The 12,500-nt window shown below is 47.3% G+C and overlaps 1 protein-coding gene and 1 long non-coding RNA gene across 2 annotated transcripts in view; one reads left to right on the plus strand and one right to left on the minus strand.

Moving 5' to 3' along the window:
* LOC135113167 (leucine-rich repeat neuronal protein 1-like) overlaps nucleotides 1-12,500 on the plus strand; it is a 62,627-nt gene that overhangs the window by 48,179 nt on the left and 1,948 nt on the right. Inside the window, exons 2-3 of the mRNA XM_064028265.1 lie at nucleotides 6,598-9,276; nucleotides 10,360-12,500. The exon at nucleotides 10,360-12,500 is cut by the window's right edge and continues 1,948 nt beyond it. Coding sequence (XP_063884335.1) covers nucleotides 6,720-9,089 — 2,370 coding nt within the window. The 5' untranslated portion in view covers nucleotides 6,598-6,719 and the 3' untranslated portion in view covers nucleotides 9,090-9,276; nucleotides 10,360-12,500. The remainder of the gene's footprint in view (nucleotides 1-6,597; nucleotides 9,277-10,359) is intronic.
* The window catches only part of LOC135113168 (uncharacterized), a 236,436-nt gene that overhangs the window by 42,900 nt on the left and 181,036 nt on the right, over nucleotides 1-12,500 (minus strand). The window lies entirely within an intron of this gene.

A 12,500-nucleotide genomic window follows, 5' to 3' on the forward strand; every position in this document is an offset into this window, starting at 1 on the left:
ACTGTGCAAAATTAGGCGTAAAAAATATCAATTCATTGATGGATATATACAGAAAGTTCTCTCTACAGAGATGCAAAGTAATTATTAATGACGTAACACATCCACTGAACGGCCATTACCAAAAGTTACCCTCAGGGAAAAGGCTGAGATCATCAAAATGTAGAACAGCCAGATTGTGTAAGTCCTTTGTGCCGGCAAGCATCAGAATTTTAAATAGTGGCCTTCTAAACATATCATAGCTAACTATACTAAGGCTTGGGAACCAGTTATCAGTTATATTTTTATGTACTCCATTTTTTATTATTCTATTCTTTTCAAACGAGTTTTATACATATATATATATATATATATATATATATATATATATATATATATATATATATATATATATATATATATATATATATGTTTTTTTTTTTCTTAATCGTGTGAGTATGAATATTTTAGATTAATAAGACCTGTTAGTTTTAGACCTTGTATGAATGATTCAATCTTTTATGAAAACACACAAGACAAATTTCATGTATGTTACGTGACCAATAAATATTATTATTATTATTATTATTATTATTATTATTATTATTATTATTATTATTATTATTATTATTATTAAACTATTACCAGAACCACGAAAACACCCTTAAAAACCCAAATAACTCATTCAATATCCTAAAACACTGCTAGAACCTCCAAAAACACTAAAAACACACTAAAAACACCCACTGGACACTTGAAATACATAAAGGATGAGATTACGAAACATTTAGGAATCAGGTACTGTTTATTGAAGCCATACGGAAATCTGCCACGTGAGGGCCAACCAAAAGATTCGTTTTTTTTTCCTTTATATACCTCTCTCTCTCTCTCTCTCTCTCTCTCTCTCTCTCTCTCTCTCTCTCTCTCTCTATTCGGCTCAAGCCTTTCCCTATTCAGCCACTTCTCCCCGTGCAGTTCACCAGTATGCAACAGTAGTGGGGATCTCAACAAGTACTTTCATTATACACCAACTTGTTTCCAGGTGTTTTTTCTATGTAATCCTCCTCCTCTTCTTCCTCCTCCTCTTCTTCATCCTCCTCCTCCTCTTCTTCCCCCTCTTCCTCTTCCGCCTTTCATACCTGCTACACTGATACTTGTCTGTTCTTCTTCCTCCTCCTCCTCCTCCTCCTCCTCTCCCTCTTCAATCATCGTTGTTAGTTTACCCAGAGCAAGAGCAAGAGCGAGAGAGAGAGAGAGAGAGAGAGAGAGAGAGAGAGAGAGAGAGAGAGAGAGAGAGAGAATATTGGTCATCTCTTCAAGTCATTAAATGTGAAGGTTAATCCTGGACACTGGATTGTACGAGAGAGAGAGAGAGAGAGAGAGAGAGAGAGAGAGAGAGAGAGAGAGAGAGAGAGAGAGAGAGAGAGAGAGAGAGAGAGAGAGAGAGAGAGAGAGAGAGAGAGAGACCCTACCTAGCATTAAGTGGCATTGATGACATTTCTTTTTCGCTAATGGTGCTGGAACCTATGTTTATGAAATCCAACTCTCTTTATAAAGGATTCAATTCCCTTTAACGCTTCCTTCTCCCCCTTTTTAAGTCTGGCAGTCACTCTCGCTGGAATATGAGGTGAAACAGTCTTCCTTCTTCTTCTTCTTCCTCCTCCTCCTCCTCCTCCTCCTCCTCGGCGTTAATGGGACTTGATACTAATGAAAGGTTTCACTCACATCACATTTCGAGTCAATTATACACGAAAGTGGAGTTAATGCTGCTAATGGCGCACGATAACTCCATTATTTCAGAGGCATGTTAGCTTGCGTTAGGTTAGGTGAGGGGGTGAGGGGGTGGGTGGGTGGGGGAGCTAGGTAGGCGGGGCGGTGAAGAAGGGGGTGCGTAGGGTTATGTGTGTGTGTGTGTGTGTGTGTGTGTGTGTGTGTGTGTGTGTGTGTGTGTGTGTGTGTGTGTGTGTGTGTGAGCAAAGGAAGGAAGAAATAAGGATTGAAGCAAGGAAATAAGGAACTAAGGAAGGAAAGAATGAATAAAGGAATGAATGAATGAATGAATGAATGAGTGAAGGAAGGAAGGAAGGAAGGAAGGAAGGAAGGAAGGAAGGAAGGAAGGAAGGAAGGAAGGAAGGAAGGAAGGAAGGAAGGAAGGAAGGAAGGAAGGAACTAAGAAAGAAAGGATGGATGGATGGATGGAATAAATGAATGAAGGAAGGAAAGAAGGAAGGAAGGAAAGAAGGATGGAAGGACAAAAGTAAGGAAAGAAGGAATTAAAACATAATGAATGATTGAATTAGTGAAGGAATATGACTGAATGAAGAAATGAAAGATAAGAGAAAGAAGAGATAAGGGAATGAAAGATTGAATCAACGAAGGATGGATTGAATGAATGAATAAAGAAAGAAAAAAAGTAAATGAAAAAAGAAGAGAGAGAAGCACAAGTTAATAATAATAAATACAAAAAAAAACGAATGAAGGAAAGAAGAGAGGAAAGAAAAAAAGAAATTTATAAATGAATGAACAGATGGAGGTAAAGAAAGAAAGAAGAAAGAAAGGAAGGAAGGAAGGAAGGAAGGAAGGAAGGAAGGAGGGACTGAATAAATGAATAGATGGACCAGGAAAGGAAGGAAAGCAAAAAAGTGAAATAAATGAATAATGAATGAGGGAACGAGTGAGTGAGTGATTTAATTTGTTTTGCAAGATTTACTTTCTATTTATAATTCACCCTATTGTTTCATATATTATCTATTCACTAACTCTCTCTCTCTCTCTCTCTCTCTCTCTCTCTCTCTCTCTCTCTCTCTCTCTCTCTCTCTCTCTCAGGATAAAAAATATTTCTCCATTTTCATACACTATTTTTCTTTTTTTTCTATTTTTTTATCTTTCGTCTGTTCCTCTTCCCTCCTTTATCTGTTATTTTTCTTTTTCATTGATTTTTGCCCTATTCTATATTTTATTTGTCTATTTTTATCACTAAATTCACCTATTCTTTTGTTTATCTTTCTTCGTTTCTTTTGTATCAGTGTCTGTAATTCTTTCATTTATCACCGTGGTTATAATCCTATTTCTTTTATATCACTATGTTTATATTTCATTTCTTTCATCTATATCACCGTGTTTATAATTCTCTTATTTATTTCATCACTGTGTTTATAATTCTTTTTTCATCTATACTATCGTGCTTATAATTCTTCTTTCGTCTATACTATCGTGTTTATAATTTTTTTCTGTCATCTATACTATCATGTCTATAATTCTTCTGTCATCTATACTATCATGTCTATAATTCTTCTGTCATCTATATCACCGTCTTCATATACATATTTTTTCTTCACTTATATCACTAAATCTACAATTCTTCCTGTCCTTCACATCCCTGCGTTTATAAATCCCACAAAAAATGAAAACACCGGATACTCATAGATGGAAGCTGATGGCAATGAAATGGGATCTAATCTTCTTAATGGAATCCAATGCTCCTTTTAATAGAATCGAATAGCCTTTAGATGAACCAACAGGGAGCTATACGGGGTGATCGTCAGGAGGGAAGGAATGGGTAAAGGGGGAAGAGGATTAATGAGGGGATTATATGAGTGTGTATGATAATGGTGATGAGATGGGAAGGGGAAAAGTGAAGGGAACGAAGATGAGAGATGAAGGAGAGAAGGAATAAAGAAGGAAAACACGGTGAAATGGGAAAAGAAAAAGAGGAATGGTGAGGGAAGAATTAGAAGCGAAGAAAAATGGGAGAGGGGAAAGTGAAGGAAATTAATATGAAGAAAAAGGAAAAAAGAAAAAAGGAAAACACAAGAAAATGTAAAAGAAACGAAAAGGAAAAGAAAAAAAACACATGAAATAAAGGAAAATAATATTGAAAGGAAAGAAAATATGTAAGAAAGAAAGAAGGAAAAGAAAAGAAGGAAACAAGGAAGGGTAAGAGGGGAGGGAAGACGAAGATGGAGAGAAAGAAAAAGAAAAGAAGGGAGGAAAGACAGGGAAAGGGAGGAGGAAGAGGAGGAGGAACGGAATTAGAGTGAAAGAGAGATGGGTTAAAGGTAATATAGGAAAAGGAGGAGGAGGAGGAGGAGGAGGAGGAGGAGGAGGAGGAGGAGGAGGAGGAGGAGGAGGAGGAGGAGGAGGAGGAGGAGGAGGAGGAGGAGAGAGAGATGAAGGTAGAGAGGAAATTAGGAAGGGGAGGGAGGGAGGGAGGGAGGGAGGGAGGGGGATAAGGAAGGGAAGGGAAGGGAAAGAGAGAGAGAGAGAGAGAGAGAGAGAGAGAGAGAGAGAGAGAGAGAGAGAGAGAGAGAGAGAGAGAGAGAGAGAGAGAGAGAGAGAGAATGCCGATATAATGTAATCCCAAGTAATCCAAATTCTCGCACACACACACACACACACACACACACACACACACACACACACACACACACACACACACAACTACTAAGTCATTCAACTTACGCACACACAAGCCCTCTCTCTCTCTCTCTCTCTCTCTCTCTCTCTCTCTCTCTCTCTCAAGCTGGCGCCGAGAGGTCGACCGTTCAGTATTGACTAGAGAGAGAGAGAGAGAGAGAGAGAGAGAGAGAGAGAGAGAGAGAGAGAGAGAGAGAGAGAGAGAGAGAGAGAGAGAGAGAGAGAGAGAGAGAGGAACCATTACTTTTCCTCTCCTCAACTCAAATAGAGCAGCTAATGAACCGATGTAATTATGTTGCTTTAATCATTCCCCTCTTTATTCTCCTCTCTCTCTCTTCCCTCTTCTTTCCCCTCTTCCTCTTCCACCCCTCGCTCTCATTTCTCCACCTTCCTTCCTTTACTTTTCCTTCTTTTCGCCGTTTTCTTTCTTTTATATAATTTTCGTTTATCTTCTTTTTTTCCTTGTATTCTTTTTTTTCCTCTTTCCTTCGTTTTCTTCTCTTCTCTTCCTCTCTTTGTCCTTTGTTTCTTTTTCTTCCCTCCCCTCTTCCTTCCTTTATTCCCTCTTTCCTTCCCTCTATTTCCTTTTCTTCCTTCATTCCCATTCTTCTTTTCTCTTCTTTGCTTTCTCTCTATTTCCTTTTTTTATTTTTCTTCTTTATCTTTTTCCTTACCTTATCCTGTCTTTTCCTTTCCTTCCTTCCCTCTATTTTCTCTCTCTCTCTCTCTCTCTCTCTCTCTCTCTCTCTCTCTCTCTCTCTCTCTCTCTCTCTCTCTCTCTCTCTCTCTATCTATCTATCTATCTATCTATCTACTCGTATCTATCTCTAACTAACAAGTAATGTAATATAGTACTTTTGTCTGCTCTCTCTCTCTCTCTCTCTCTCTCTCTCTCTCTCTCTCTCTCTCTCTCTCTCTCTCTAGTACTCTACTCTTCCTGTTTCCTTTATATAGTAAATTAAACCCAACCCGCCACGCCCTACTCTCTCTCTCTCTCTCTCTCTCTCTCTCTCTCTCTCTCTCTCTCTCTCTCTCTCTCTCTCTCTCTCTCTCTCTCTCACTTTATGGCTCCCTTTTCACCTCTATATCTCCTTTTTACTTCCCTATCTCCATTTTCACTATCTTTCCCTCTCCCCTCCCCTCTCTCTCTCTCTCTCTCTCTCTCTCTCTCTCTCTCTCTCTCTCTCTCTCTCTCTACACACACTATCCTTTCTCTCTCTCTTTATCTTCTATTTACTTCCCTCCCCTCTTCCTTTATCTTCCAGGACTCTGACTAAGCCTCCTCCTCCTCTTCCTCTTCCTCTTCCTCTTCCACTTCCTCTTCCTCCCCTAAATTCAGCAGTAATGGCATAACTTCTGGTTCTGTTGTCTTGGGGAAACAAACGAGCGTATTCTGTGGCGGCTTAGAGATAACATGAGGAAGTGGTGTGGTGGTGGTGGTGGTGGTGGTGGTGGTGGTGGTGGTGATGGTGGTGGTGGTGGTGATGGTGGTGGTGGTGGTCGTGGTGGTGGTGGTGGTCGTGGTGATAAAATTAAAATACGTTAAAAAGAGGAGAAAAAGAAAAGAAGACAAAATAATAATAATGATAGTGATTGAAAAGAAATAATGAAAAAAATACGAAGAAAGAAAAATGTGGCAGATCAAACACACACACAAAAAAAAAAAACATGAAAGGAAAATATTGAGGTGGATATAAACACGAAAAAGAAAAATTATCTCGATTTATAATGAGTTTCCATAATGCATGTTATTAGAAAGATTTACACACACACACACACACACACACACACACACACACACACACACACACACACACACACACACATGCACGTCTTCCCTCTCTTTTCCGTTTATTCTTCCCTTTCTTTCTCTTTCTTTATTCACTTTATTTCCTGTCCTACTCTTCCTTCCTTTCGTTTATCCCTTCCTACCTTCCTTCCATCTATCTTTCTATTTTTTTCTTTTTTTCTACTTGTCATTTCCTATTTTGCACTGTCTCTCCCTTCTTTCCTTCCGTCCTTTTTTCTCTTGTTCTTTCCTTTCCTTTAATTTCCTCTCTTCTTCTATTTCGACTGTCCTCTCATCACCTTTCCTCCCTCCCTTCCTTCCTTTACTCTCTTTTCCTTCTCACACTTCCTATTCCCTCTCCACCTGTCCACTGTCCTTCTGTCACCCAGCTAACGTGTCCCTGTTTCTCCTTGCAGGCTGCAGTGCATGGGAGGGTGAGGCAGGCTGGAGGGGCTGCCATGTCCTGCCTGCCACGCGTCACCGCCCACCCTGCCCGCCCTGCCCGCCCCGTGACCTGAGGTGGGCGGCGCGGGTCAGCATGGGGCCGGGGTGGCACGTGAGGACCTCCCTGGCGGTGATGGTGGTGGTGCTGTGGCGCTGGGTGCAGGCTGCCGAGGTGCAGGCTGGAGATGTGCAGGCCGGCGCGGTGCAGGCTGCGGGGGTGCAGGCTGGAGGGTTGCAGCCTCCTGAGATGCAGGCTGCGGGGGTGCAGGGTGGAGTGCAGGATCCGGAGATGCAGGGTGGAGAGGTGCAAGCTGGAGGGATGCAGGATGAGGTGCAGGCCGGAGAGCTACAGGCTGGAGGGACAGAGCCTGGCGGGACACAGCCTACTGAAGTGCAGACTGAAGTGCAGGATGGCGGGGTGCAGGCGACGGAGGTGCCGACAAGCAGCGTGCAGGCAGAGGAGATGCAGGCTGCCACCGCTGCGAGCAACGCGACCTGTGTGGCGGGGTGTGCCTGTGGGCTGGTGCGGTCCCTGCGCCTGCAGCAGGAGCTGTACATGCTCAACTGTTCCTTCGCGGGGCTGAAGAGTTTCCCCGAGGCGCTGCCCACCGACCTGGAGGCGCTGAGCGTGCGCGGCAACGCCATCACGCACGTGCTGGACTCCCTGGCGCGCCTGACGGACCTGCGGGAGCTGGACCTCTCGGGCAACAAGATCAAGTCCATCGGGCGCGGCGGCATGTTCCAGAACCTGAGCCGCCTGTTGCACCTGGACATGGCCAAGAACACCATCTCCACCATCTTCCGCGACAACCTGATGGGACCGCGCGCACTGCTGCACCTCGAGCTGGCCAACAACAAGATCAACTACATCGAGGACGAGGCGCTGGCGGACCTCACCAGCCTGCTCACCCTCGACCTGCGCCAGAACCTGCTGGGGTCGCTGTACGAGGAGTGGTTCCACGGGCTGCGGCGCCTGCACACGCTGGACCTCACGCACAACAGGATCCACAACATTCCCGCCTCGGTGTTCCGCGCCCTCACCTCGCTGCACCACCTCAACCTGTCCGGGAACCGTATCTCCTCCGTGGACCCGCGCGCCTTCTCGGGGCTCACCCGCCTACAGGAGCTGGTGCTGGAGGACAACCTGCTGGCATCCGTGCCCACGGCGGCCCTGCAGAGCCTGCCCAGCCTGGCCTCGCTCACAGTGGACCACAACCCGCTCAACAAGATCAAGCCGCTGGACTTCTCGCACCTGAGCGCGGCGCGGATCAGCGTACGCCACATGCCGGACCTGCGCATTGTGGACCCCAAGGCGTTCTACAACCTGGTGAACGCCACCACGCTGCTGCTCAGCGGCAACCCTCGCCTGGCCTACGTGGACCCTCTGGCCTTCATGAACGTGGACGCCCTCAGGGATCTGCAGCTGCACGACAACCACCTCCGCGGCCTGCAGAAGGAGATCGCGGACTACCTGCCGGAGGGCGTCAGCCTTACTCTGTACGGCAACCCGCTCACCTGCGACTGCAACGCGCGGTGGCTGCGGCGCATGGTGGCGCAGCGCGGCAACGCCAGCGTGGTGCTGCGGGAGCCGCAGCGCCTCGTTTGTCACAGCCCGCCCGCGCGCGCCCACAAGCTGCTCAAGGACCTGCTGCTGATGCGGCTGGACAAGTCCTGCGCCCCCACAGTGCTGAACCTGACGCAGAGCCGCGTGGTCGTGGGTAAGGTGGGCGGCTACCAGGTGCTGGAGTGCCGCGCCCTGGGCTCCCCCTCGCCGCGCCTGCACTGGCTGCTGCCTGACGGCTCCATCGTCAACTCCACGCTCAACGAGGTGCGCCGCAGGTTCTTCCCGCCCTGCACGCTCATCCACTACCACCTGCGCGCAGCGGACGAGGGCCCCTACACCTGCGTGGCAGAAAACGAGTGCGCCGTGGCGCGCGGCACCGTGTGGCTCAGCGTGGCGGGCCTGGACATCCACCTCTTCCCCATCCGCGTCTCCTCCACCTTCATCACGCTGGTGTGGAACGGCACGGAGCGGCGCGCCTTCCCCTCCTACAAGATCTTCCACACCGAGGTGGACGAGAACGGCACGGCGGTGGGCGAGCAGCGAGCCAGCGAGACCAGCCCGGCGCGCAAGACCTTCACCATCAACCACCTGCGGCCAGACACGCGCTACCGCTTCTGTCTGGGCAACGAGGACGCCAGCGGCTACTGGCTGGAGATCTCCTGCTGCGTGGCGGCCACCGAGGACCTGCAGTTCATGCTGCAGGGCATCTCGCGCACCTCCAACGCGGCGGTGGCGGCCATGATGGGCCTGGTGCTGGCCATGACGGTGGCCGTGTGCCTGCTGTCCGTGGTTTCGCGGCGCTACAGGCAGCGATTCTACGAGAGTCCAGACAAGAGCGGCAGCCAGGGCGCCACAGTGCCCCTCGTGCACCTGTGCCGTCCCCTCATGCCCGCCTCCTGACGGCTAGCGGGGGGTGACGGCCTGCACCCCCTGCTACGCCGCCCCCCTGCTGCTCCGCTGACCCCTCTACCCTAACGCCCCCGCCCCGCCAACGCTACCCCGCCCCGCGCAGGGAGTGTCCGAAACACACCACCTGCCCCTCACAACGGCCAGGCGCGCTGGACGAGTGCTCCTGCACGCCCAAGAGGTGTGTGTGTGTGTGTGTGTGTGTGTGTGTGTGTGTGTGTGTGTGTGTGTGTGTGTGTGTGTGTGTGTGTGTGTGTGTATCTTCTCTTCATCCCTCCCCCCACCTTTGTCTCTTCCCTCCCTTTACCTCCAGCCCTGCCTTTCTCTCCACCCTTCTTCCCCTTCCTGCCATCATCCCTCTGTCCCTCAAGATTCCGCCAAATCCGTCCCCGCTCCTTCACCTTCATCTCCAGACATCAACAAACTCGCCCGGATCCGGATCGTGTTCGGGGCCACGTCCGGATCCCGGCTGAGGGAAGTTAGACTGGGAGGGATTTGCTGACGGAGGGAAAGAGGAGGAGGAGGAGGAGGAGGAGGAGGAGGAGGAGGAGGAGGAGGAGGAGGAGGAGGAGGAGGAGGAGAAGGAGAAGGAGGAGGAGGAGGAAAAATAAGTTTAATCATGTCCTTATATTACTCAAAATCTCAATTTAGGTCACATTTTTATCTTTTTGTGGGTATACTTCAAGAAAAACACTACTGGCTTGCTTACAATAATAATCTCTCTCTCTCTCTCTCTCTCTCTCTCTCTCTCTCTCTCTCTCTCTCTCTCTCTCTCTCTCTCTCTCTCTGTCTTCATCCAATCTTGTTTCTCCTTATCCTCCTCATCATCTCCCCTTGCCCATCTTTCCCCATCTACCCACTCTTCTTAGCCTTCCCTTCTTTCTCCATCCCTTGCCTTAAAAACACCCTTAAAAGCTTCCCTCCATAACCCATAAACAATTCAAACTACACTAAAATGTCTCAAATTGGCTATAAAATAAAATGAAATGGTGTCTTTAGAAAAACTGTACAGCCGTTTATGTAAAATGTACGTATAAAGATCACACACTGTTACTCTGCCCTGCCAATGGAGCCTTTTAAAATTACAGATCATTGCTTTATTTTGTCAGTGGTGCTTTACTTTGCTTGAATCTTACCAATGGAGATTTAAACATTTTCCCCTAAACAGCCCACACATTAGACGCCAAAGCAGTTTGAGTTTCACCACCACCATTACCATTACCACTACCATAACCACTGCCCAGCTAACCCTCTTCTTCCCCAGGTCGGGTAGTGGAGTGGCCAGCCGCCTTCTCGAGTCCCCAGACCTCCTCCCGTATACCGCAGACGTGGAGACAATGCCAATCCTGCAGGAGACGCAGCTCTCGTCAGGATAACCGCCACGCCCATCCACCACGCCCTGTCCACATGAACGTCACATCAATCCACTTAGTGTCAAGGAGGGCGATTCAGGGCAGGGCGAGGCAATTCTTGAAGCCTACACGCCCTGCCAAAGCCCTGTCGACCTTAAAACTGGGACTCTTGCTTGGTCTTGCGCTGAAACTGCCTCCACTCTTAGTTGGGTTTACTTGGCAGGGAGTATTTGCATCGACTCAAAACTTGGGGTCTTTAAGCTGCCAGTGCCCAACCTACGCCCCGTCTGTGACCAGTTCACGGCCCCTCTACGACCTGTTGGAAAGTTTACAGGCGGGTCTGATTCCTGTTGACGACCCAGAGTCTAGCGTATGGCCTGCCAGCAACTACACGACCAGTTTACTGCCTGCTAACGACCCAGAGACGAGTTTACGGCCTATAAACGACCACACGACCAGTTTACACCTTGCAAACGACCCTGAGACTAGTTTACGACACACCGACGACCAAACGATTAACTTACGACTTGTCAATGACCATCAGTCCAGTTTACGAGAACCAAATGATCACGAGGCTAGTTTACGACCTGCCAACGACCCTGAGACCAGTTTACGCCCACAAGACCTGGAGAAGGACGCACCAACACCTAAATCCGACGCCCTGCCATCGCCCAGTGAAGGATGCGAGTTTCTTCTGTGGCAGGACAAGTGCAGGGCAATTGGTCTCCATCTCCTGGCCAAGTCAAAGTATCATTAGTGAGACCCTGAAGGATACAAGGAGATCTTATGGTGCAACTCAAGGGTATTACAGAAGGATGCTGCTAGTGTCCTAATCTGCTTATCTTAGGGCATCGCTAGTGAAACAAAGACGACACTGAGTTTCGAGAAGAGATTAATGGACTCTTGAAGATTTTGATGCATTCCTTAAGTCCTCACAGGATTGCTAAGGACTTTCTGGACCTTGAGATCGTAAAGAGAAACTTGTAAAGCATGCTTGGAGTGCTGACATTATAACCTGGCAAATTCTTGTTGAAAGTACAGCTTGGCAAATTCATCGGTGGTGTTTTTGGCAGTCAATACAGAACTGGGAAATCTAAGGAGCTTGTCTTGGGAGATGGAATACAATACGGCAAATCTGCTGGAGTGTTCAAAGGATTCAACGTCACTATTGAAGTCCCGCAGGTAGTTTGTTTGGGGGATATGGGAGAGGACAGGTGAAAGAGATTTGGAGGTGACAGTGATTGAAAGCAAAGGGAGAGGATGAACTGGGGAAGTCGCAGGTAGAGTCATGACTAAATCCACAGCGGTGCTTTGTGGGATAAAATCAGAAGTCACAAGTTTCTGAGTGTGTCTGGGGGTGAGGCAGAGCTGGTAGAGAGTAGGCAAGTCAAAGGAGGTGGTAGAAAATAGCAACAGTGGAGTTAAGACGTTCTGTAGGTTAGAATATCACAGACAAATGAATGAACTTTTCTCGAGCAGAGGTAAAGAATGAAAAGTCAAAACAAAGTCAGCAGTGTCGAGCGTCTGACGGCGTTTTTTGGAGTGAAATGGCAAGACAATAAACAGAGAAAAGGATACAGAAGATTGACGGATTTAAATTCTTGTTGGGAGATTTCTTTGAAGGAGTAACAGCAGAGTACTGGTAGAGGGAAGGAGAGGGACCATTTGCTGACTGAAATTCCAAGGGCATCGCAACATCGGAATCATAAGGTGCCTGAAAAAGGATGACGGAAGAAAATACTGACTGACTGGAATTTTAAGACCATCGCTATGAATCTATTGAGAGCTGAGGAGAAGATGACGGCGGGGACAAAAATGACGAACAGACTGTGATGTTAAAGACGCCGCAACATCAGAATCATAAGTAGCCTAAAGAGGAATGATTGGAGAAAATATTGGCTAAGTGATTGAAATTTTAAGAGCCTCGCCACGAACTCATTAGGTGGCGAAGGAAGGATGAAGGAAATAACACATATTAATTAACTGGAATTTTCAGGACACCGCAGCGGGTTTAGAATAAGGCGCTTACGAAAGAACGACTAAAGAAAAATAC

This window comes from Scylla paramamosain, chromosome 25 (genome assembly GCF_035594125.1).
Source record: "Scylla paramamosain isolate STU-SP2022 chromosome 25, ASM3559412v1, whole genome shotgun sequence".
In the NCBI taxonomy this organism is placed as follows: Eukaryota; Metazoa; Arthropoda; class Malacostraca; order Decapoda; family Portunidae; genus Scylla; species Scylla paramamosain.